Below are 24,337 nucleotides of genomic sequence, written 5' to 3'. Positions count from 1 at the left end.
CCCTGTACGGGAAAGGCCCATCCAGCCGCGGCCACAGAGCAGCCGCAGGAGGCTCCTTGCTATCATGGGACGCACGGATGTGTCCAAGCACCAGGCGCTCACTTCTGGCTCAGATGGCCCGCAGGCCTCACTGCTGCTGTCTCCAGGGCCGAGGGCCCAGTGGCCCCGAGCACGGCGGGAGGGCCGTGTCCTGCCCGCCCTGAGCCCAGCCCCCCTGCTCAGAGCCCTTCCGCCAGCTGACTGACACCACTGCCTCCTGGTTCCCTGTTCCCATGCACACAGCTAACCGCTCACAGGCCCCGGACCGTGCTGGGCGGTGGCGCCTCTGTGCCCATGTCTCTTTCTCTCTTTCATCCATTTTAAGCGTTTACATTGGCTTTTTATAAAATCCGTTCATAAAAAACGATGTAAGATTGTTCCCCGCTTCCAAAGCGAACTTCACCAGCCAGGGGTCGTGCAGGGCGCCTGGCCTTCACCTCCTCCCAGCGTCCATCCAGTCAGGGAGGCGCTCCTCCAGCAGCCAGCCGTGACTTCCTCTTCACTTCCTTTAGATTAAAGGTACTGGGTGGCGTACAGGCTTCACGTGTACGCTTCTGTGACACATCCTCCGGATATGGCATGTGTGCCCAGCAGAGGCCCTGCCTGTCACTATATACCTGACCCCTTTGCCCTTTCCAGCCCCCACCCCCACCTCCGGTGGCCACCTACTGCTGGTCAGATGCCATCCTAAGACCTGGCAGACGCCCACCGCGCCACGTGTGTTTCTGCCACGTGGCCTTCCTGCACCGTCATTGCTGATGAGGAAAGTGACATTCTTCCACGGCCAATCCTGTCGGGACACAAGTGCGCTGACTTGTGGGGAGAACGAGCACCCACCCCCACAAGGCACCAGATCGCTCATCAGTGGATCGAAAAGTTGAATACTTTTTACTTTTTATATTTTTATTATTTCATGTTTTGGTTAATCCTCACTCAAGGATATTTTTCATTATTAGAGAGAGTGGGAGAGGGAGAGACACAGAGAGAGAAACATCGATGTAAGAGAGACAGTTGATTGGTTGCTTCCTACATATGCCCCAATCAGGGCCAGGGTGGAGCCTGCAACTGAGGTACATACCCTTGACAGGAATTCAAACCCAGGTCCCTTCAGGCCGCAGGCCAGTGCTCTATCCACTAAGTCAAACCAGCTAGGGCAAAAGTTGAATATGTTTTAAAAGAATGTAGAATAAAACATAGTAATCAATGTAAAGGAGAAATACATGCATTAAAAATTAAAGATGCATTTAGCCTAAACCGGTTTGGCTCAGTGGATAGAGCTTTGGCCTGCGGACTGAAAGATCCGGGGTTCGATTCCGGTCAAGGGCATGTACATTGATTGTGGGCACATCCCCAGTGGGGGGTGTGCAGGAGGCAGCTGGTCAATGTTTCTCTCTCATCGATGTTTCTAGCTCTCTGTCCCTCTACCTTCCTCTCTGTAAAAAATCAATAAAGTATATTTTAAAAAATTAAAGGTGCATTTAACTACTTAAAATGCATAATGTTTTTATATTAAAAATAAACTGGTCAGCAAGATTAGGGCCCTTAAAATCCCACAGAAAAACTAAAAAATACACTGCTGAGACAGAAGCAGAGGGTACATAGTAGGCATTTGAAAATGATATGCAATCACTTACTAATCGTCAACGAAACATAAGCTCCGCGGAAACACGTCTGCTGGGGACTGAGCAGCACTGCGGCAGGGCCGGGCTGGGGAAGTGTCTCTGGGAGATGAAATGGACGTAAAGATCCATCTTCCAACGAGTGACTGTGACTGCTCTGCGCCAAAGCCAAACTCCTGTAAGGACAGCAGTGAGAACCGTCTGCCACGCGGTTCGGTCAGAGACTTACGAACACGTGTGCCTGTGAGAACATGTGACATGTTCCAGATGATATCCGTAAACTTCCCAACCAAAGCCCTGCATGGCTGTCATTTCCGCAGACCGTCTAATGTCACTGTGCCTTCATTCCTGAGGCAGACGGTGCAGTGGAGAAAAGGGTGCGTTCTGGCACATCTGGGCCACGTGGCTTCTGAGCAGGACTTCCCCACTTCAGTCCAGTGGGTTCTGCTCATGGGACCCACAGCCTGGCAGGAGCGGGGAGAGGAGACACACATCACCCGGGGCTGCTCTGGCCGGTGTCCAGGAGGTGCTGGCCTCTCTCAGGCCTCTCCTCGCACCCCTTCTCCCTGCCCCGTGGGCCCCCGGGCCTGGAGGCTGGGCGTGGTGACGGAGCCCTGCTCTCACCGCCTAAGCTATTGCATGAGCCTTTGCATTGTGTCTGCTCCCCACCTCATTTTTATAATTGCCTTCATAAAATTCTTCTCACGTTGTCGGATTTTTTAAAATATATTTGTGTTGCCAAAACCGGTTTGGCTCAGTGGATAGTCAGCCTGCGGACTGAAGGGTCCCAGGTTTGATTCCAGTCAAGGACACATACCTTGGTTATGGGCAGATCCCCAGTAGGGAGTGTGCAGGAGGCAGCTGGTAGATGTTTCTCTCCCATCGATGTTTCTAACTCTCTATCTCTCTCCCTTCCTCTCTGTAAAAAAAATCATTTTTTAAAATATTTGTGTTGATTTCAGAGAGGAATGGAGAGGGAAGAAACATCAATGATGAGAGAAAATCGTGGATCATCTGCCTCCTGCACGCCCCACACTGAGGACTGAGCCCACAACCCGGGCATGACCTCCTGGTTCATAGGTTGATGCTCAACCCCTGAGCCACCGGCCGGGCACACGCTTTGTGCAGGGACCTCGCTGTAGCGCTGTGCCGGTCTCGGTCTGCTCTGGGTTCCGCCGCGTTGCTGGGAGCTGCTGGTGCTCAGAGTCCTGAGACCCCCTCCCTCCTGGCCCGTGAGCCTTCTCAGCCCGCGTCCCCGCCACGGCCCCACATGCCATGGCCCTGCAGCTTGCTCTCCACGTCCAGGCACAGAGTCCCTGTTCCCCTCGCAGCTCCTCCCTCCCCGCTCTGGCTCCTTTCCGTTTGTGTGTCTAAGTCTCCGTGGTTCCAGCTCAGCCCCCGTTACCCGTGTTCTGCCCCTCAGAGCTGGAGGCTGGTGGGTGCAGGGTCAGCAGCCACACGCAGGCTGGTGTCCCAGGTTCACCCCTGTGCCCACCTCTCCCCTGAGGCGGATTTGTACCAGCCCATTGCCAGGCGTCCCTGCCAGCCCTTCTGCAGCAGGGCCTCCGAGCCCGCCCTGCAGGAGGCTCCTGCTGTGAGAGGGAATTCGTGCAACCAGACGGCCATGCTAGGACCTGACCCTTCGAGCAGGGAGGGTCTCATCAGCTCTCACACAGATCACGACTCCCTGCTGATTAGTTTCTGAGTCTGGGATGCCCCCTCCCCTGCCCGCTGAGGGGCCTCCTGCTCATACATCGGTGATGATTTTCTCCTATCGGGTGATGCCCGTGGCCTGATTGATGGAGAGCTCTTAGCTCTTAGAACGGCCTGCCGGGAGATTAAGTGCTCAAAACGGTGCTTCCACGTGAGGTTAGAATCCCAGTTTCCAACACAATGCCACGATGCCGAGGAGACAGTTACAAATCAGGGCAGGACGTGAAGGACTTACAGGAAGTGAAGGACTTACAGGAAGTGTCCGAGACGGCCTCCAGGGCACGTGAAGCTCCTCAGTCGCCGGACCCTCTGAGACCAAAGAGCATCGGAGAGAAACTCCTCAGAGAGAGGCAGGAGGGCTGCTCAGGGTTCACTGTGGACTGAGGAACCGGGAGGTCAGGGTCTGGTTCCGGTCAGGGCACAGGCCCGGGTGTGGGCTCCATGCCCTGTGCCCGGCCTGTGAAGCGGTGACGGGTGACTGCAGGCTGAGCCTGGTGTGCGTGTGCCGGGAGGGGGATGGTGGTCAGGTGGGTCGGTGGCACACTGGGCGCTCGGCCATGCCTGGTGGCCTAGCTCCTTGATTGCTCTGTCCTCACCGTGACGTGGCAATGCTCACGCCAGGCCCCGCCGCTCCCGTAAGCCTGGAACAGCCCGCACTTTGCCGACTCCGCTTCTGTTTCTGTAAGTTCATCTTCCCCCGAACTGAGGAGGAATCCATCTAAAGCATTCTCGGTGGAGTCCTGGGTGAAGTCCCACATAGACCCCGCTCCTTTCCTCACGCGCTCCTGTGCTTCGTCCCCATGTGATGCCTGCCGACCCCCTGGGCCCAGAGCGTGGCTGGGATAGAAGCCCGAGTCACGGCAGCAAAGCACAGGCCAGACAGCTCTGTGTGAAGAACAGGCCTCATGCCTCCCGGCTTCAATGTGGACGAGGGGAGGGAGCAGGCGGCATCGGGACTTCTTTCCCGCACTGACACAGGTTAGGTTCGGGCAGAACCAAAGTCTCTGTGTGTGTGTGTAAGAGAAAATTTTTTTCAGGAAATGAAATAACGTGTGCCTGATGAGTGGTGTAGGCATATGAGTGTGTGTGTTTAGGCATATATGTCAGTGTTTGGGGGAGCAAACATGCAGAAGCGATAATTTAAGAGCATCTTACTAAAAAATTGACATGTGTTCCATCACATTCTCCACTCTTTCCAGTAAAAGACACAGACCTCGTTATACACGTTCTGACGGACCCAAACCAGTGCGCTCCAGTAAACACAGCAACCGTCGGAGTCAAAGATACAGCACGTTTGCTGTGTTATAGAACTCAGCCTCGGGAGTGCCCACATGCCGCCGAGTGGGACCGGCTGCCCAGAAAGGGCTGTGTGGTCTCATAGCTGGAGTGTGGGTGTGGGCGGAAAGCTCTCTGTAACCTCCCAAGACACGGATGGGAAATCAGAACGGTCATTGCTAACACAGCAAACCCAGCTCACAGCCAGAGGAGTCTTCACTTACCCACCTGAGGGACACTTTAATAGGAAGGGCCACGCCTGACATAGATCCAAGAAAATAGTTCTGGTGTTTGCAGAGTTTACACAGTTCTCATCAACAAGTCATGTCGTGTAAGTGCCTGCCTTGGGTAAGCACGTCTTTAGAAATACATCCGTGACCAGTAAGCTTGAGAGTAAATACACTGACATTCAGGCATCACTTTCATTCACATCTCCGTATGGAGACCCATTTTACTTGCGGAGCTGAATGTCCTGCGGACGCAGGAACCCAGCTGTGGTGTCCGCTGCTGGGAGCAGTTCTCCGTGATGGAGGCCTTAGAAGCACGTCACAGGGATGGACATTCACAGATGGACACTCACAGGGATGGACACTCACAGATGGACACTCACAGATGGACATTCACAGGGATGGACACTCACAGATGGACACTCACAGATGGACATTCACAGGGATGGACACTCACAGATGGACACTCACAGATGGACATTCACAGGGATGGACACTCACAGATGGGCATTCACAGGGATGGACACTCATAGGTGGACACTCACAGGGACGGACACTCACTGGAAAGCTGGAATCCTCCCTGAAGATTAGATTCTGTCAGGAACTCCCAATAGTACTCCCATATTGTTTTATTTATTATTTTTTATAAAGAATATGTTTATTGATGTCAGAGAGGAAGGAAGGGTGAGAAAGATAGAAACATCCATGATGAGATAGAATCATGGATCGGCTGCCTCCTGCACTCCCCACACTGGGGATGGAGCCCACAGCCCGGGCCTGTGCCCTGATGGGAATCGAACTGTGACCTCCTGGTTCATAGGTCGATGCTCCACCACGGAGCCACGCCGGCCAGGAAACCATCTCCATTTTAAATCTGTATCTGAGGGCACGTGGTCTCCTCGGGAGGTGCTGTCGGAAGTGACCTCTCTTTGCTGCATCGGAGCCGCTCAGCCAGTCTCCGGGCAGGGAGTTGCGCTGACGGAGAGGTCAGACGTCGACTCAGACCACGGAGTTAGAGGCCTTACTCAACATCCACTGACTAGGTACTTCGAGGATGCTGACACTCAGGAAGCTCAGAGAATGTTCTAGAACATCAAGGTTGTTCACTCTTCCTGCCCAAAAGAGTGAGCTCCCTCGAGGCAGTGCTGGGGCCCCTCGCGCAGGGGCAGGACTGACCTTATGAAAGTGCCCGCTTCTAGCCTGAGGGTGCCCTGAGCGTGGATGTTCTCCAGGGCCGGACAGGCAGGTGCGGTTCTGCTCCCTCGAACTCACCTGGGCCGGGCGGGGCTCAGGAACCCTTTCCTTCCTGATACCCAACCAGCACGTGCCCCCACACATTCCGAGGACAGGAGGGCGAGGCTGAGCCTCCGGTCACAGGTCACCTGCCTGAACCTTCTTTCCGGCAGTACGTTGTCTTTAAGGCGTGTCACCCTTGTGTCGGGAACTTACATGTTTTGAAGGTGTTTTTAATGTTCTCCCTGATGGCATATTTTGTCTGAGGGGGAATTCACAGGCCTTTGGACAAGGTTAGCAATGAGCCCCCCACTCGATGTTTGGCACAGGAAGTCTGAAAGCAGTTTCTGCACAGGGGCAGATGGTGAGGCATTGGGGCTGGACACGCACACTGACCACGCAGAGCCCAGAGAGACAGGCACCGTTGGTGGTCAGTGCGGGGGGCCAGGACACGGGAAGGGAGGGCTGGGCAGCTGCAGGGAGGGGGCCGCAGGGAGTCATGTGACCCGGGTGCAGGGGTGGCGCCCTCCCAGGGAGAGCCCCGTGTTGGCTCCTGGCTCTCCCTGCATGCTGACCTCTGAGCTCCGCCCAGTGTGCCATGCCGAGAGGTGTTCTGTTTGGCTTTGGTGTTGGCGTTTATTCTCTGGGAGGACATTAGGGGGATGTGGTTTTGGTTTTGTGCTCTTGCCTGATTTCCTGAACAGGACGTACTGTCTGCAGCATTGGAGCACGCTGGGCCTTTACGTCCTAACGCACTGGCCTCCCTGTCCCCACGCTTCCTCTGCGCTCCCCCTGGGACAGACCCGAGGTGCTGGGCCTCCTGGTCAGGTGGCTCCCTGGGTCTCAGCGGCGGGCTGCGTAGACCTGAACCCTCAGGTGATGCAAGACGGTCGCTGTGCAAAGTCTCCCTTCTCTGAACTGAGTCCCAGACTTGTGCTAGAAGTGCGGCCGCCCACGCGGCTTACTTACAGACAAGAACCAGGCCGAGGCTTAGGAAAACGCCGGTGCTCCCGGCCCCAGGCACCGTGGAGTGGCCCCAGGCAGCTTGCCCATTCAGAGCCAAGGTGCTGTGCGGTTTCACCTGCTCCGCAGCGTCCAGGCCTCTCCCTCCGCGGCCGCCTCAGCCTGCACTCTGCCGCTGAGGCAAAGGGAAAGGGTAGAATCCCCACGTGTTTCCACACGGTCTGCCCTCAGGAGGTGCTGGTGAGACACGACGTCTTGTCTTGTCCCACAATGGGCCCTCCTGGTCTGTGGAGTGTTTCCTACTCGCCGTTACCCGTTGGCAGGTGCACCGAGCGGTCTCGCAGCCTCACCTCCATCTGGGTGCTGAGCGGCACCTGCACCCTGAGATGCCCATCACCTGCCTCTCAGGTGCTCCAGGCACGTCCACTTCTCACCCTTCCTCCTGCTCCATGCTCCATCAGACTTCTGTTTTTACAGCAGCTACATCAGGGCATCCCTTTCTTCTTCTTTCAAATATATATTTTACTAGAGACCCAGTGCACAAATTCATGCACCAGTGGGCTCCCTCGGTCTCGCCTGTGGGATGGGGCCTAAACCAGCTCTCTGACATCCCTAGAGAGAGGGGTCATGGATTTTGAGAGGACACAGGTCAGGACAAGGGACCCCACCAGTGCATGATCGTGGCTGGGGAGGGACACTGGAGGGCACCAGGGCATGTCAGGCCTGTTGTGCTCAGTCCTGATCAGCTGGACCCCAGCAGCAAGCTAACCTACCAGACCTTGCGTCTGCCCCCTGGTGATCAGTGCATGTCATAGTGAGCAGTTGAGCATCCTTAGCATATCATTAGCATATTACACTTTGATTGGTTGGACAGGCGAGACACCCAGACAGTTAGCATATTAGGCTTTTATTATATAGGATTGATTTCAGAGAGGAAGGGAGAGATAGAAACATCAATGATGAGAATCACTGATCAGCTGCCTTCTGCATGCTCCACACTGGGGGTCGAGCCTGCAATTCAGGCATGTGCCCTGACCAGGAATCAAACCCTGACCTCCTGGTTCATTGGTTGAGGCTCAGCCACTGAGCCACACTGGCTGGGCAGGACATCATTTTTTTAGTCATCCTGAAATTTCCACATGTACATGCTTTTCTGAACTGATTGCCAGCTTCAGGACCTGACACCTCTCAGACATGCTAAAACCGTCAATGTAGACACCCTCTTTTTTAGAGTGAGAGGTTAATGTATTGGAGATGTAACAATAAATATCTATTCCTTTAAGTTCTACTCATCTCAGAGTCATAAGTAATATGGTGTCTAATAACATATTAAAACGTGTATCTTCCTGAAGAACCACAGAATGATTTCTGCTTATATCCCAATGCATCTAGTAAGACCAAAGAACTCTGTTTCCCTGAGAAAAGAAATCAGAAATAGCGCTCTTAGCCAGTAACAGTTAAGGCAGTCCTATGCGGCTTGTGTGGCAGACCAGTAGAGCAGAGTTGATTTCTCACGTCTACAATAAAAAGCATGTACTTTGTTAATTTTAGGAAAAGAATTGAAATAGTTCTTCAAAGAATTTACAAATAGGATACAGAAATAGCAAAATGAAAGAGAGAAAAAGTTGGGGGAAGTAGGTAAATTGGAAGGACCTTTACCACCTAGAACACATGTGTCAAACACAAGGCCCGCGGGCCAAATCCAGCCTGCCAGGCCTTGCAATGTGGCCCGCACCCGCTGTCATCACTGCACTCCGCTGTCAGTTTATGACATTGTCAGTTTATGACTGTTCAGTAAACCATTTGGCCCGCGATTTAGGCTGGATTTTAGATTTTGGCCCCTTCTCTGATTGAGTTCGACACCCCTAACCTAGAATGTCCATTGGAGCTAATCAGTTACATTAGAAAACAAAACAAAACTATAAGCCAATAAACAAGCAAAAATTGGTTAAAACCGTCAATGATATTCATCATGAAACTTGATAACTTGTCAGTGTTACAGTATGGACATCGTGCCTATTGAAGCCGATATTCCTGAGAGCATCTTTTACAACCACAAAATGTGTTTTTACATTCGTCACTGATGCATGGGCCCTGCCACTCACAAAGGGCTGAGTTAGCTGATGGGAAATTGAACCGGCGTCTTAAAAAATTCACTACCTAACGCTATGGCTCAGTGTCACCGTCAAGCAATGGTGTTATTACTTGACTCGCAGCCCTGGCTTCTCCGGAAGGACATCCAGAAGGATGTTTGACTGTCCAGTCTAATTAGCACATTACACTTTTATTATTATAGACTAGAAGCCTAGTGCGCAAAATTCATGCATGGGGGTCCCTTGGCCCAGCCAGCACTCTCTCTAATTGAGGACCCCTAGGGGGATGTCTGACTGCTGGTTTAGGCCTGATCCCACAGTCAGACATTCCTTCATAATCCAGGGCCTAACCACTCACCTGACTGCTTGCCTGTTCACCTCTGCCTGCCAGCCTGGTCACCCCTAACCACCTCTTCCTGGCAGCCTGATCACCTCTAACCACCTTCCCCTGGCAGCCTAATCATCCCTAATTGCTATCCCCTGCCAACTTGAATGCCCCTAACTGCCCTCCCCTGCCAGTCTGATCTCCCTTAACCACCTCTGCCTTGGCCCCCACCATAATGGCTTTATCTGGAAGGAGGACTGGATGACTGGAAGATGTCTCATTGTCCGGTCTAATTAGCATATTACCCTTTTATTAGTATAGATGTTACAAAACAGAACTACCACCCCAACACCACAGTCTGTGACCTCACTGGCTCTTTTTTGATTGGAGTCTATTCACCCAGATTAAGTGAGATAAATCTTTCCTAATGGCGTACATGATTGCCCTGTGTGGCTCTTGATATAAAGGTTGCCTCACGTGTGTTTTCGGTTGCAGAATTGATTTTGCTCCCTCATGTATGTTGACTTGCAGAGCCAGGACTGAAGATCATGCATGAAAATGTCTTGAGTCACCAATGTATCTTAAAGTGCGTGGGATTTTAATTTTATACTTTCGCTTCTTATAATCCAAATCTCTCACATCTTTTTCTCTGTCTTCATCAGTGAGTCATGCACTTCTTTTATTTTACATAGTGTATTGAATTTAAAAGTTATTTTTCCTTTTGCTTGTTTTTTTTAATACATTTTTTATTGATTTCAGAGAGGAAAGAGAGGGAGAGAAATAGAAACATCAATGATGAGACACCTCCTTCATGCCCCCTACTAGGGATAGAGCCTGCAACCCAGGCATGTGCCCTGACTGGGAATCAAACCATGACCTCTGTGACCTCTGGTTCATAGGTCGATGCTCAACTACTGAGCCATGTTGACCAGGCTGTATGTTTACTCCTTGACAGATTCTTAGATAATATGTATGCAGTGCTCATTGATGTTCATACGTTTTAAAAAGCTGGGGCCTCATAACTTAAATTCACTTTAAAAGTGAAAACAAATCTCCTGTAAGCTACAGGATCCAATTCATTCAATTAAAAAAGCAATGAGATAGTGTAACTTACGCATAAAGTGCACTGTGTCCCAGCAGAGTGAGGTGGGTGAGAGGAGGGGCAGGAGCGCACCTGGAGAAGAAGGCACCCACCTGGAGAAGAAGGCACCCACCTGGAGGAGGAGCACCCACCTGGAGGAGGAGCACCCACCTGGAGGAAGCAGCATGAATCTGGAGGAGGGGGCATGAATCTGGAGGTAGCACCACTTGATCTCCACACAAGGATTTTAACAAAGATTCTGGAGATGGAAGCCCAGTGCGAGTCCTCTCAATCCACTCTTCTCCCTCATGTCCTTGTCCATCTCAGTGACATAATCCTCACCCTGTGGAACCACACTGCTCCACATATCAGTGGCTCCTCTGTCCAGAACAGATTCTCCAGGAGCGAGCAAGTGGGTAATGCATTTTCCCCAGCAACCCTTCCCACAAAGTAAATTATTTAGCAAAAGACCAAGGCAATCGCTATGACCTCATCTCTAAACACTTGGAGCCCCGGAGCAGGTGGGAGGAGAAAAGTGGATGCTGTCAGCCTCAGGGGACAGTGGTGTCTGACACGCACGTGGTTGAGGCCAGAGCAGGGCATGCCTTGTGCTGGGAGCAGGGATGTGTTTGCTGGTTCCTTACTACACAGACAATCACATACCGTAACTGTCACTCACAGTTGTCAAGGAAACAGAGAAGGTAAATGAACAGAGGCGAAAGCACTGCTTCTGGTCCACATTACCATCAGGAGGGATTCCTGAGTAAAGCATGAGTCCAGGTAAAAGGAAAACATAAAATATAAACACATGGCCTCAGTCATCGAATGTACTCCCTGGAGAACTACGAAATCATCACAGAAATCGGGGGAAGGAGACGGTGCCATGACCTTGGAGAGCTTTGATGGCCGGTTGGAATGCCGTTCGGAGGATGTGTCTGGTGAACATTCTGCAGGTTAGGGAAGCCTGAGAGGACGGTTCCAACTGCCCCCCATGTCTGTCCGGGAAGGTCGATCAGAGCTTCGGATCATTTTTTTTTCTTCCCCCCCCCCCCCCCCCAGAAACCTTAGAAAGACCCTCTAAACTCTAGGTCACTTCCCAAGTTTCTATTTTAATTGGCAAGAAAACAAAGGCATTTAAGGCCCATCCTGTGGTAGATTTAAAATATGGTTTTAGCCCTGGCCAGTTTGGCTCTGTGAATAGGGTGTCAGCCTATGGACTGAAGGGTCCTGGGTTCCATTCCAGTCAAGGGCACATGCCCAAGCTGTGGGCTTGCTCTTCAGTAGGGGTCATGCAGGAGGCAGCCAATCAATGATTCTCTCATCATTGATGTTTTTCTCCCCTCCCTCTCCCTCTCCCTCTCCCTTTTCCTCTCCCTCTCCCTTTCTCTCCCTTTCTGAAATAAATAAAAATATTTTTAAAAAATATTTTTTTAAAATATAAATAAATAAATAAATAAATAAATGGAGGTTTTGTCTTAGTTTTCCTGGACCCCTGAGATCCCTAGTTATCCAAGAAGAGAGCCAACTTTCCCTCAGGCCCAAATCCTCATAAAAGTGTGCGAAACAGACCAGACAGAGGGACTGTCCGACCACCCCCTCCCCCAGAGAAGCAGCGGTCGTGCGTGGAGGTGCTGGCCCCTCCTGGTGCCGTCAGCATCTGAGAGGGTGAGGAGTCGTTGACGAGGTTGTGTTGTTGTCAGTTTGTGCCTGAGTGGTAAGTCCTGGCCTCTGCTCGATCCTCCTTTCTCCCCCTTCCCTGGTGCCTGGCTCCATCAGCCCTTCTATTTCACATCACCATCCCTCCATTCCACTGGAATCCCCACTCACCTCACTGTCCTCTTACACAAACAACCACAAATAAATCATCTTCCTCAATCCGCACGGACCCCTAGCTCCTGGTTCACCAAGCCCGTCCCTTCACTGCCAAAGCCACCATGGCCTGCCCGCTACATGGCTTCGCACTGCAGTCTCAGTACCTGGAGCCTGTGCTCCAGCCAGAATGGCTCCATGGAAACCATTCTCTCATATATGAGCTATGCAAGCAAAAGCACGGATTCCTTCGCCATGTCCCAAAAACAGGGACAACGGGCTGGGCATTTGGGGTGTGGGCCCAGGCTGCCTGCACATTCCCTAGCTCCGTAACCTTGACAGGTTTGCTCATGCATGTGGCTCCCCGATTACCACACAAGTCAAATGGGGTGATGATGATAGCATTTCCACAGTTACTCCCTGGAGAGATTGGTTGTTGTAAGAATCGTATTATTTAGTCCATACAAGGAGCTCGCAGCATTGCTAGGCTCAACAAGTTCAGCAATTGGCACTACCATTTTCTGGGATGTAGAATGTATAACAGTTCATTCCAGAAAGAGCGTCTGTGAGACTAAATGCCTTAACCAGTGCAAAGTGCTTTAGTAAACTTTCGATAAACCTAACTATTTTAAAACTCTCAAAATTGTAAGTCATGACCATACCTATCACTTTTACTAACATTATTTTAACATGCCACTCACTACCAGGATCATCATCACCATCATTATCACAATCATCACCATAACATCATCACCACCTTCATGACCATCACATCACCATCATTTTAACCATCACCATCACATCATCACCATCACCACCACCATTATCATCACCATTATCACCACCATCATCATCACCATCACCACCACCATTATCACCAGCACCAGCACCACTATCATCACCATCATCATCACCATCACCTCTATCGCTATCACCATCGTCACCACCATCTCTTGTCTTTTCTGGCTGTTTCTTGGCAGCCTCCTTGGCTGCCTCTCTTTCTCCACACATGTTGCATATTCCTAGGGCACTCTCTTTCACCTTCTGCACTACTCATCTGCTCTTTCTTCTGTACATATTATTTAAACCCATGGTTCTAAATTCACCTGACCCATAACCACTCCAGACTGTCTGTAGTCCAGATCTGCATGTCACAATGAAACCATCGTTTTCCCACAAACCTCTTCTTCCCCTGCTCATGAACACCATTCCTTCTTGTTCACATGTTTAAGCCAAAAATGTAGGCATCAACTTTGCAACCTCCTTCTCACTTCCCCCACACATCCAGTCTGTGTATTATCCTGCCTCTGTAGCACTTTCACTTATTCCTGCCCTTCTCCCCAAGTTCATGCTTTCCCTGCATTACAGCCATGCTGGCTGACCTGGATTTTCCCCATCACTCCCGTCATTGAAGAACTTCAATGGCATCTGATGTTGAGGGTAAAAGTTCAGATCCTTGAACTTTGTAACATAAAATCTATTGTTATTTTCTAATCAACTATTCTTCAGTCTTGTGGAACTTCTGGAAGCTTCCTAGATGATTTTTACTTATCCTCTCTCCAAGCCTCTGAGTTCTCATCTCCCTCTCCTTACAAGTCCCCACCCTCTCATCTAGCTACTATGTTCTGAGCCAAGAGAACCCCTGTGTAAACTTTTGCCTCCCACAGAAGCCCATTCACACCGAAGATGACTTTGAATATAGCAAGTCTGTGCTGTGCTTTAGGTCCCAATATCCTGTCTTCTTCCTGTGAGCTCAGTCAGGACCTGGGATAGACCCCTGTGGTCGTCCTCTTACTCCCTCTGCCCTCCTGCAGGGTCCTGCCTGGCCCTTGCCCATCTCAGACATCATCTCCAGCATTCTCTTCTACAAGGATGTTTGCACTTCGTGTTTCTTCTGCCAGATGTACCCATGGCTTGCTCTCTTCCCTCATCCAAAGAGTGGCTCAGGTCTCATTTGCACAGTGAGACCTACCTTGACGACCATCTCTCCCAGCAGGTTAAAGCCTCTGTAATAGTATGTGATACTAGAGGTCTGGTGCACCAGTGGGGTCCCTTGGCCTGGCCTGCAGGATTGGGCTGAAACCGGCTCTCTGACATCCCCTGAGGAGCCCCAGATTGCAAGCAGGCACTGCCCAGGCTGAGTGACCCCACCAGTGCACAATCAGGGCTGGGGAGGGACCCAGGAGGTTAGCCAGCTGGAGAGGAACTCCAGGCATGTCCTGCCCATCTTGCTCAGCCCTGATCAGCTGGATCCCAGCAGCAAGCTAACCTACCAGTCAGAGCATCTGTCCCTGGTGGTCAGTGCCCGTCATAGCGAGCAGTTGAGCAGCCTTAGCATAGCATTAGCATAGTACGCTTTGGTTGAACAGACAACCGGGCACTTAGTATATTAGGCTTTTATTATGTAGGATTGTGTACTTAGAGGTTTGTGTACTGCCTCCTCTGCAGTCATGGAAGGCCATTGGTTTCTATTGTTCTCCTTTGTAACCCTGCTGTCTAGAACAAAGTACACATTCAACAGAAGTTTAGCAAACAGATGAGTAGAAGGAATGATAAAGTAATTCTTCTTTGGCAGCCCAGCACCAACACATACAGGTAGTCAGTGAATGTTCATAGAGTTAATGTTAAAGTAAAACCTGTTACCTGTTCAACTTCATCAAATTAAACACCAGCAATTTAAAATAAAAGAACCAAGTCTGTGTTAAAACTAGAACAATTCCCCATATGGTAAGACTGAAAAAAAATAGTCAACCTTGCAAATTCAACTGTATTTCAGATTCATTATCTGATAATTAAATTGGTTAAAGCTTAATTTTCCTGTGAAAGAGGTTAAACTATTTTCCACTTTTCCTCTGATCACTGACTTAGAAATAATCCTAGTAATGTTTTTCCCAGCTAGTTTGACAAGGATGGAAAACATGGCACTCACATGTCTGTGAGCGCAGACTAACTACTGCACCTCACGTGGTGCCATGACTCGGGCTCCTGGGGTGTCGCTGGTGTGGCCGCAGGAAGAAGAAAAAGGAGTGCCAGCCCCAAGACCAGGCCAGCTGTGCTTACAGAAGGACAGACAGCCCTGGGTTTCATCCGGCACAGCTCCGAGAGCCACCCCCTGCCTCTGTGCCATGGGGACATCCCGGGTTCGCTTTGGGGTGGACAATGTCACCCCCCCAGGGGCAGGAGCAACTCGCTAAGCGATGAGAGCGACGTTCTATCTGAAACCCGTTCCTTCCTAGATCCCCGTGAAGACTCCTACCCACTGCGTTATCAGTAGTCATTAGTGCACGTTTTGAAGCCAGAATGTATATTACCTTTGAGGTGTGGTCATGATAAAAAGAAGCAAACCTCTACTTAATCTGCTTTTGCTTTGGTGAGCAATGGTGTTGTGTTAGTACAAATTAGTTTCAATGACTTACACTTTTAAATTGTTTTCTTTTTAGCCACTCAGAATACATAAATGCTTAGGAGATGAGATCCATCCACAAAGAGACAGGACGGGACATTGACTTAATTTCCAGAAGTCCAGGTGCCGTGGTTGGCGAGCAGGAGGGAGCAGGAAACAGAGCCTGCCTTCCCGGACTGTCCCCGTCCAGGTGCCCCGGGTCTAGCCTCCTCCCCGTCCAGCCATCTGCTGACCACGCGAGCACGTGCCGTCCACTTAAACCTTTGGTGCCTCATTGCATTGGTTCGGAAAATGATGGCGCGTGAGCGTTAGGGCCTTCGCACCATCGGGTAGCAAGCAGCCTAGTACCTGGACACAGACGTAGCCCGTCTGCTCTGACACCAGGAGGTGTGGCCCAGACCGCTCACCTGCTCCCGCCCGCTGGCCATGCGCCTGCAGGCACCGCCCCGATGCTGCCCTGGATATGTGCACACAGTAGGTAGTTTCCACTTCATGAAGGAAATGCAAAACTGTGAATCGTGGTTGAAAGCTGAGCGCTGAGTCAGCAATCAAGCATTTGTTAGGCGGCTGCTGGGCAATACCCTTCCTGCTGCAGCCCACAGGCTGTGCAGCCCTGTGTGCACACTGATAAATAATTCTCTCTCATCATTGGTGTTTCCCTCTCTCTCTCTCCCTCTCCCTTCCTCTTTGAAATCAGTAAAAATATATTTTTAAAAAGCTGGAGGGGAAAAGCAGGCCTCGAGACAGGGAGCGCAGGTGGGGAACTAATGGGCGCCTGCTCTCCACACATCACTGTGACGGCCAGTCAGCTCCGAAGGTTCCGTGTGGGGGTCACTCCATGAAGAATGGACCTCTCAGAGTCTGGCCGCCTTGTCTGAGAGCCCGTGGTTCCACAGAGAAGACCCGGCCACAGGGCACCACCGCATCCCCAGCAGGCCACTGGCACAGGGGCAGGCAGACGGCTGGCAGGAGGAAAAGAAATGACCGCCCTAAAGAGAAAACCAGAGATGGTTGAGGCCGGAGGATTCAGTGCAGGCTCAGGAGAGAGGCAGGTCTTGGTAACAGAGAATTTAAAACTTGGCCCCGCTGGCATGGCTCCACGGTTGAGCATCGACCTATGAACCAGGAGGTCAGGATTTGATTCCCGGCCAGGGCACATACCTGGATTGTGGGCTCCATCCCAAGTGGGGGGCGTGCTGGTCCATGATTCTCTCCCATCATTTATGTTTCTCTCTCTCTCCCTCTCCTTTCCTCTCTGAAATCAACAAAAAGATACACATTTTAAAAGTGGGCGCAGAGGACTTGGGAAAGGGGAAGAATGTTTACAGGGAATGAGGGTTGCGCCAGACTGGGCGATGGAGACAGAGCTGCGGTCTCCCAGGAGCATTCGGGCTGGGCCCACCTTCCCTCTCCCTCATCGTTAGTGGTGGCGGCCCCCAAACCCGGGAAACCCTTGTATCTCTGAGACTCCTCAGGCACTGATTACTGCGGACGCCTGATTTCTCCGCAGACGCTCAGACAGATGTTCCCCCGAGACAAAGCCAGAGAGAGGGGAAAAGGAAACTACTTGGAAATCGGGTAAAATGCTCGAATGTGATTTCCCCGCACTGTCCATCCCTTACGTCAGTTACCCTCATGCTATCGATTATTTGACTTAGGGTGACGGTCACATCATCTCCGTTTAAAGTCAGATGGTCTGCTGTGCGATATTTGGAGGTGAATTGGGTAGGTGAAATACAGCTTTTCTTCTAAACGGCTTCCTTTTCTCACGGAGGGAACTCTCCGGGACGTCTTCTCAGTCCGCCTGAGCCAGAGGCGCACGCTGGCCGGCGTGTGAGGTCTGGTCCGCAGAGTTCCGGGCGCTCTGCGTGAGAGTGGTGTTTGTCTTGGGCCTCCTTCCAGTAACCAAAGGTGTTTGTGGTCACAGACATGGAAGGTTCCTTCTCATTCTAGGCCGACCACCTTTCCAGCAGGTCCATGGGGACCAGGCCACCCGGGCACACAGGTGCCCCTCGATCGGAGGTGACGCTGTGGGGACAGAGACAAGAGGGGAGACTCAGCCCGGCCCGCTGGCCCCGGTGTTGAGCATCGGCCTGTGAACCAGGAGGTCATAGTTGGGTTCCCCATCAGGGCACAGGCCTGGGTTGCGGGCTTGATCCCCAGTGGAGGGGCGTGCAGGAGGCAGCCGATCAATGATTCTCTCTCATCACTAATGTTTCTATTTCTCTCTCCCTCTCTGAAATCAATAAAATATATTAAAAGAGAAAAAGGAGGAGGAGATTCTGACCTTAGAATGCCCTTTGCCTGTTGCTGTCACTGAAATGTGCCCGTATGGTGAGAGGTGCTCTCTGACCCACAAATGTGGGGTCAGACATGAAGGGACAGAAGCGCAGCAGGAGACCAGGGATCCCAGAACCCGACCCGGCCTCTCTCAGTGGGAGCTTCCGGTGGGAAACCCACAATCTTAGGGTCACCCCAGTTTTCAGCTTCTTGACCCGTAAAAGTGATATGCCCACTGCCGCTCTTCCTGATTGGCTCGCCTGTGTGGTCTCACTGCATGGTCCTTCCGCAGGTCTCCCTGCCCCCGCTTTAAGGATAAGAAAACCAAGTTTCAGGAAATTCATTCTGAGGGGACAAACCAGTGTCTGCTACAGATCTTCACCTCGTTGTCCTTTTAATGCATCCTGTGCCTCCTCTCATTTGATCCTCACAGAAGTCCTGGAGTCGGTAGATAGGAGACTTGGTAGAATCCTATTTTCTTTTCACTAGTGAGATGTGAATAGCGATATTAAAATATTTCTTCTGCTGAAATTGGTTTAGCTCAGTGGTAGAGCGTCGGTCTGCGGACTGAAAGGTCCCAGGTTCGATTCCGGTCAAGGGCATGTACATTGGTTGCGGGCACATCCCTGGTAGGGGGTGTGCAAGAGGCAGCTGGTTGATGTTTCTCTCTCATCGACATTTCTAGCTCTCTATCTCTCTCCCTTCCTCTCTGTAAAAAATCAATAAAATATATTTAAAAAAAATATTTCTTCTAATTCATTTTCTTCCAATGTGCACGAATCCATGCACCAGGCGTCTAGTCTTAGATAAGTGAGTAGACAATTCCTGTGTTCTTCCCCTGAAAGGCACTTTGTCTGTCACCTTCTAAGCTCTTACAGTCCGAGTAGATATTATTTTAATAACCTATTTTTTGCCTCATTGCCCTGGCTACTCTTTCCACACTGGCCAAATTATGTTAATTTTAAAGATTAAAGTTTTTTGGCCTGGCCAGCATGGCTCAGTGGTTGACTGTCGACCTATGAACCAGGAGGTCACAGTTCAATTCCCTGTCAGGACACATGCCCTGGCTTCGGGCTCAATCCCCAGTGTGGGGTGTGCAGGAGGCAGCCAATCAATGATTCCCTCTCATCATTGATGTCTCTATCTCTCCCTGTCCCTTCCTCTCTGAAATCAATAAAAATCTATTTTTTTTAAAAAAGATTAAAGTTTTTTGGAGAGGACTTATTTCCAGCCCTCTTCAAAACACAATCATGAGTTACATAAATTCTCCCACCTTCTTCACTTGTCTTACCTTATCTTATATTTGTATTGGATCCATTGACCAAATAAATGTTACGATCCATGAAAGAATAACTTGAAAATTGGGACCTAATTAAAATTCAGAACTTATGCCCTAAAAAAGACACTGTTGAGAGAATGAAAAGACAATGCAGACTGAGAGAAATGTTTGTAAAATGCATATCTGGTAAAGGACTTGCATCCAAATATGTAAAGAACATTAATAACACAGCAATAAGAAAACAGACAACTCACCTGGAGAATGAGCCAAAGATATGGACAGACACCTCACCAAAGAAGATGAAAAGAAAGCAAATAAAATAGGAAAGGGGCTCCACCTCCTATGTGGTTATGGAATTCCAAATTAAACAACTGAGGGGACACCAATCACCTATCGGTCCAGACACTGACCACCCAGTGCAGAGACACAGGGAAGCTCACTGCTCCTGGGAACGCCCACAGCGCAGCCCCTGGGGAGACAGTGTGGTGGTTTCTTACAGACCTATCCATATTCTTCTTTTAGTAATATTATTGATTTCAGAGAGGAAGGGGAGGGAGAGAGAGAATCGCCAATGAAAAGAGGGAATCATTGATTGGCTGCCTCCTGCATACCCCCTACTGGGGATCAAGCCCACAACCCGGGCATGTGCCCTGACCGGGAATTGAAACTGGGATCCTTTTGTCCACAGGCTGACCCTCTATCTATTGAGCCAAACCAGGCAGGGCACTAAACACATTCTTAACATAGTAAGCTGCAGTGGAGATCCTTGTAATTAGACAAATTAGTTGAAAACGTGCATCCACACAAGATCCTGTGTATGCAGCTTCATTCACAACTAGTGGCCTGGTGCACAAAATTCATGCACCTGATGGGGATGTCCCCCAGCCTGGCCTGCACCCTCTCCAACCAGGGACCCCTCCCCTCAGGAGATGTCCGGCTGCTGGTTTAGGGGACATCCCTCTCACAATCTGAGACTGCTGGCTCCAAACCTCTCGCCTGCCTGCCTGCTTGATTGCCCCTAACCACTTTGCCTGCTGGCCTGCTCACCCCCAACTTTCCCCCCTCTTTGGCCTGCTCACCCCCAACTTTCCCCCCTCTTTGGCCTGCTCACCCCCAACTGCCCCCCCACCAGCCTGCTCACCCTCAACTGCCCCCCCACCAGCCTGCTCACCCTCAACTGCCCCCCCACCAGCCTGATCACCCTCAACTGCCCTCCCCTCTTGGCCTGATGGCCTCTAATTGCCTCTGCCTCAGCCCCTCCCCCATGTCTTTGTCTGGAAGGATGTGCAGGAAGGTGTCCTGGAAGGTCTCCCACTCTAATTAGTATATATTACCCTTTCATTACCATAGATAAAGGCCTGGTGCATGGGTGGGGGCTGGCTGGTCTGATCTGAGGTCCCAGATCAAGGTGGGGGTTACCTTGAGGAGTGGGGCCAGCCTGAGCGAGGGGCCTGGAGTAGTTTGCAGGCTGGCCACACCCGCATTGGGGTGAGGATCCCTGTTGGGGGCTTTGGTTGGCCTGGGCGAGGGGCAAAGGGCCTTTTGGAGGCAGTTTGCACACTCACGTGCAGGGGGCACGTGAGGCAGGAGACAGCCTGAGGCAGGTAACAGCGTGAGGCAGGTGACAGCCTGAGGCAGGTGACAGCCTGGACCAGGTGACAGCCTGGACCAGGTGACAGCCTGAACCAGGTGACAGTCTGAACCAGGTGACAGTCTGAGCTAGGTGACAGCCTGAACCAGGTGATAGTCTGAGCCAGGTGACAGCCTGAACCAGGTGACAGTCTGAACCAGGTGACAGTCTGAGCCAGGTGACAACCTGAACCAGGTGACAACCTGGACCAGGTGACAGCCTGAGCCAAGTGACAGCCTGAGGCAGGTGACAGCCTGAACCAGGTGACAGCCTGGACCAGGTGACAGTCTGAAGCAGGTGACGCTTGAAGCAGGTGACAGGGTGAAGCAGGTGACAGCATGAGGCAGGTGACAGCCTGGACCATGTTATCAGCGCCGTCCCATGGCACAGGTTAGGGAAGGCTTAGAGGTGCCCCACAGACAGTGTCCTTCACCCATGATCCCACTCTGACCCGCAGGCTGTTTGGGGTGTTGGTCCAACCTTGGGTGGAGCCGAGGGAGCTGGAAAGGGGGTGGACTCAGTGGGCAGACTGGATGGGAGGGCTGGGCCTGCAAAGGTGGGAGGTGATGGAGTCCGTTGCTCCCCCTTTACCTGATGCCCGTGAAAGCACCAGCGTGTGGGTCACCCCCAGTGTCACCAACGTCCCTCATCACCTCTATGGACCACAGCACCCTCTAGGGTTCCTGGGGCCCTGCCCACGAGGGGTCGCCCTGCACCTGCCCAGGGCCTGGCTGGCTCCTGCCTCCCAGGCAGCCAGACAGGCTCACAGCCTCCTTGCCCAGCCCCACCCCCGTCTGCAAAACCCACTTCCAGCTCCCAGGCCCAGGGGCCCTGAGGGCTGAGACAGGAGAGCAGAGGAAGGAGCTGGGAGAGGCAGGGGGGAGGAGGCAGGAGGCTGTCCCCAGACCGCTTCTACCTCCGCCCTCTTCAATCACTGAGCTTGTTCTTCTGAGAAATACATATTTCCTGAGCTAACACATCTATTTTTTCCTGTTTCTATTTAATCGAAGATATTTAAACAGAATTGGTTGGGATCACACCAGAATGACTGTGACCTTGGACAATCGCTTACTATAGCTCATGACCAATTGTTTGGGCACATTTTCTTTCTTTTTTTCTTTAATTAAACTAATCTGCAGGAGATCCATCTTTTTATTTATTTATTTATTTATTTATTTATTTATTATTGGGGAGATCCATCTTGATTCTGGGAAAATAGTTAGGTTCAAAAGTTTTTAAAAATAGTTTTATATTGTTATTGATTTCAGAGAGGAAGGGAGACGGAGAGAGAGAAACAGCTATAATGATAGGAATCATTGATCGGCTGCATCCTGCACTCCCCTACTGGGGCTTGAGCCCACAACACAGGCACCTGCCCTGATCAGAATCAAACTGTGACCTTCTGGTTCATGGGTGGACGCTCAGTGAGTCATGCTGGCCGGGCTTGGATCACAAATTTTGAAGCAAATCCTCAGCCACCACCTTGATGCTCCACAGAAAATGCAGGTGCCTCAGGCACTCACTCACCCCACTCTCTCCTCCCCCCTCCCCCCTCCCCCCTCCCCTCTCACCTCTCCCCACTTCCCAGCCCTTTGGGGCCAGGAGAGCAGCTACCAGGGATCCATCTGTAGCCCGAGGTTGAGATGGCTGTCCATTTCCATCAGAACCAAAGCGGCCCTCCTTAAAGACCTAGAGCGACACAGTAGCATCTGAATCCATGCTGCACACTCACCAGCCTGCGGAGGGCAGTTCTGGGCCTTGCTGCCCTGCAGCCCCCAGGGGGTGGCCATGACAGCCCTGGGTCTGACTGTGTGTATCCCTGCGCTCTTATCTGTCTGCCGCCAAGAAGTTCACATGGACTAACTACAAACCGAGAAGTTAGGGGAGTTTCTGCCATATTTACTAGATTTTTGTTTCTGAAATTGGCCACCTGTTCCCTTCTGGACCTCTCTCAGGATCGGCTGTCACCATCCTGTGTGATTGATGTTGCTCTTTAGTCTGTAAAGTAAAAATCGAAAGCTTTAAACTCAATAATCAGACCTTAAAAATGATGGGGACATCATTACACGCTTACATAAAACGCCAAAGTACATGCTTACATAAAACACCAAATTGCAACCCAAACAAAAGTCCTCTTCCGACTCCATCAAGGAATTCTGTAAATTTCCCCCCGAAAATCAGTATACTAACCCGGAATTGGGAACTATCACACCGAAGCGAACACAGACGCCAGCACTGTGCGTGTGAGAACTGCCTGGACTGCTCCTGAGTTTGGGGACCGGCCGTGAGCACAGCGGCAGCGGAGTCCGGTGCCTGAAACAGGCCCCCGTGCCGTGCCCTCAGGAAACCCCTATGTGGCTGTTTTGTTTCCCTTGTGCTGACACGTTTGAAAAAGAGGCAGCCCGCGCTTCACACTCACTTTTCTAAAACCGTGTTAATTTCTTGTTTATTTCAGGCCTTACTAGAGACCCAAACTTTACTGCGCACTCAGGTTGCCAATTTTACCTTCAACCTTGGATTTTCAGGGAAGTTTTACCACACAGGTAAGAGGGGCTGAGGCTGCTCACACGTGGGAGTGAGTGTCAGTCAGACGCAGGCGGATGGCCTAGGAGACCCATTCAGGGGAGCCGGGCGCAGAGCGGGCGGCGATCCGGCAGCCGTGTGCTGCCTCCCTGCGGCAGGCCTCTGGGGCCGGGGCCGGGGCCCGGGGGCCACTGGCAGCGGAGAGCCGCCCTGTCCACTGGTGGGGCCGCGGAGGCCGGAGGCATGGGAGGTGGAGGGCGGGGGGCAGTAAGGGTGATCACAGCGGACACTGTCTTTAAACGGGCAGGCAGTCCAGCTCACAGACGTCTGTAAATATCCTTTCCTTGGGAAGCCTCCTCAGTGAGGGAGGGATTGCTCCTGGTGGATCTGAACGGGCACCCTGCTCGGTCCCTCCCCTCCTCCCGGTTGTAAAAAGAGCTAAAGCGTTAAACTCGGGGGTTGTGCCTCTGAAGGATGGGGGGTGTGGGTAACACAGTTCAATAAAACACGCAATTGCAGCTCAAACACAAGTTATCTTCCTTTTTCTTAGCAACACAGGACGTGTCTCTGTCTAGTGACTGAGAAAATGTCCCAGGCCATCTAGTCACTCATTCGGCCCCACGTGCATGCAGGCCCGACGCCAGGCCAGCCGCTCCCCCGCCCTCCGGCCCCCGCGGTCCTGGCGCTGCCGCTCAGCCCAGCCCTCAGGAGGTGACAGCTCCCCACTTCACCTTCGGGAGTCGATGCTTATAGTCTGAGCATCAGCGTTAACATGTGTAGTGTCGCATGGAGAAAGCGGGGTGCATGAAAGCGACCGTCTCATGTAGGGACAGAGGTGTGTCTGA

The 24,337-nt window shown here is 51.5% G+C and overlaps 1 protein-coding gene and 1 long non-coding RNA gene across 2 annotated transcripts in view; one reads left to right on the top strand and one right to left on the bottom strand.

The window, feature by feature from the left end:
* LOC311622341 (bifunctional heparan sulfate N-deacetylase/N-sulfotransferase 4-like) overlaps positions 1 to 24,337 on the top strand; it is a 121,881-nt gene that overhangs the window by 21,570 nt on the left and 75,974 nt on the right. The window contains 1 exon segment of the mRNA XM_084883399.1: positions 23,425 to 23,512. Within this exon segment, the coding sequence (XP_084739525.1) occupies positions 23,425 to 23,512 (88 nt within the window).
* Positions 5,570 to 24,337, bottom strand: part of LOC311622356 — a 385,135-nt gene continuing 366,367 nt past the window's right edge. Inside the window, exon 3 of the long non-coding RNA XR_014794981.1 lies at positions 5,570 to 5,624. This is a non-coding gene — a long non-coding RNA (uncharacterized lncRNA). The remainder of the gene's footprint in view (positions 5,625 to 24,337) is intronic.

The sequence above is a fragment of the Pipistrellus hanaki genome (genome assembly GCF_964339955.1).
Source record: "Pipistrellus hanaki genome assembly, chromosome: 5".
Classification (NCBI taxonomy): Eukaryota; Metazoa; Chordata; class Mammalia; order Chiroptera; family Vespertilionidae; genus Pipistrellus; species Pipistrellus hanaki.
This window is presented reverse-complemented; position numbering and strand designations above follow the sequence as displayed.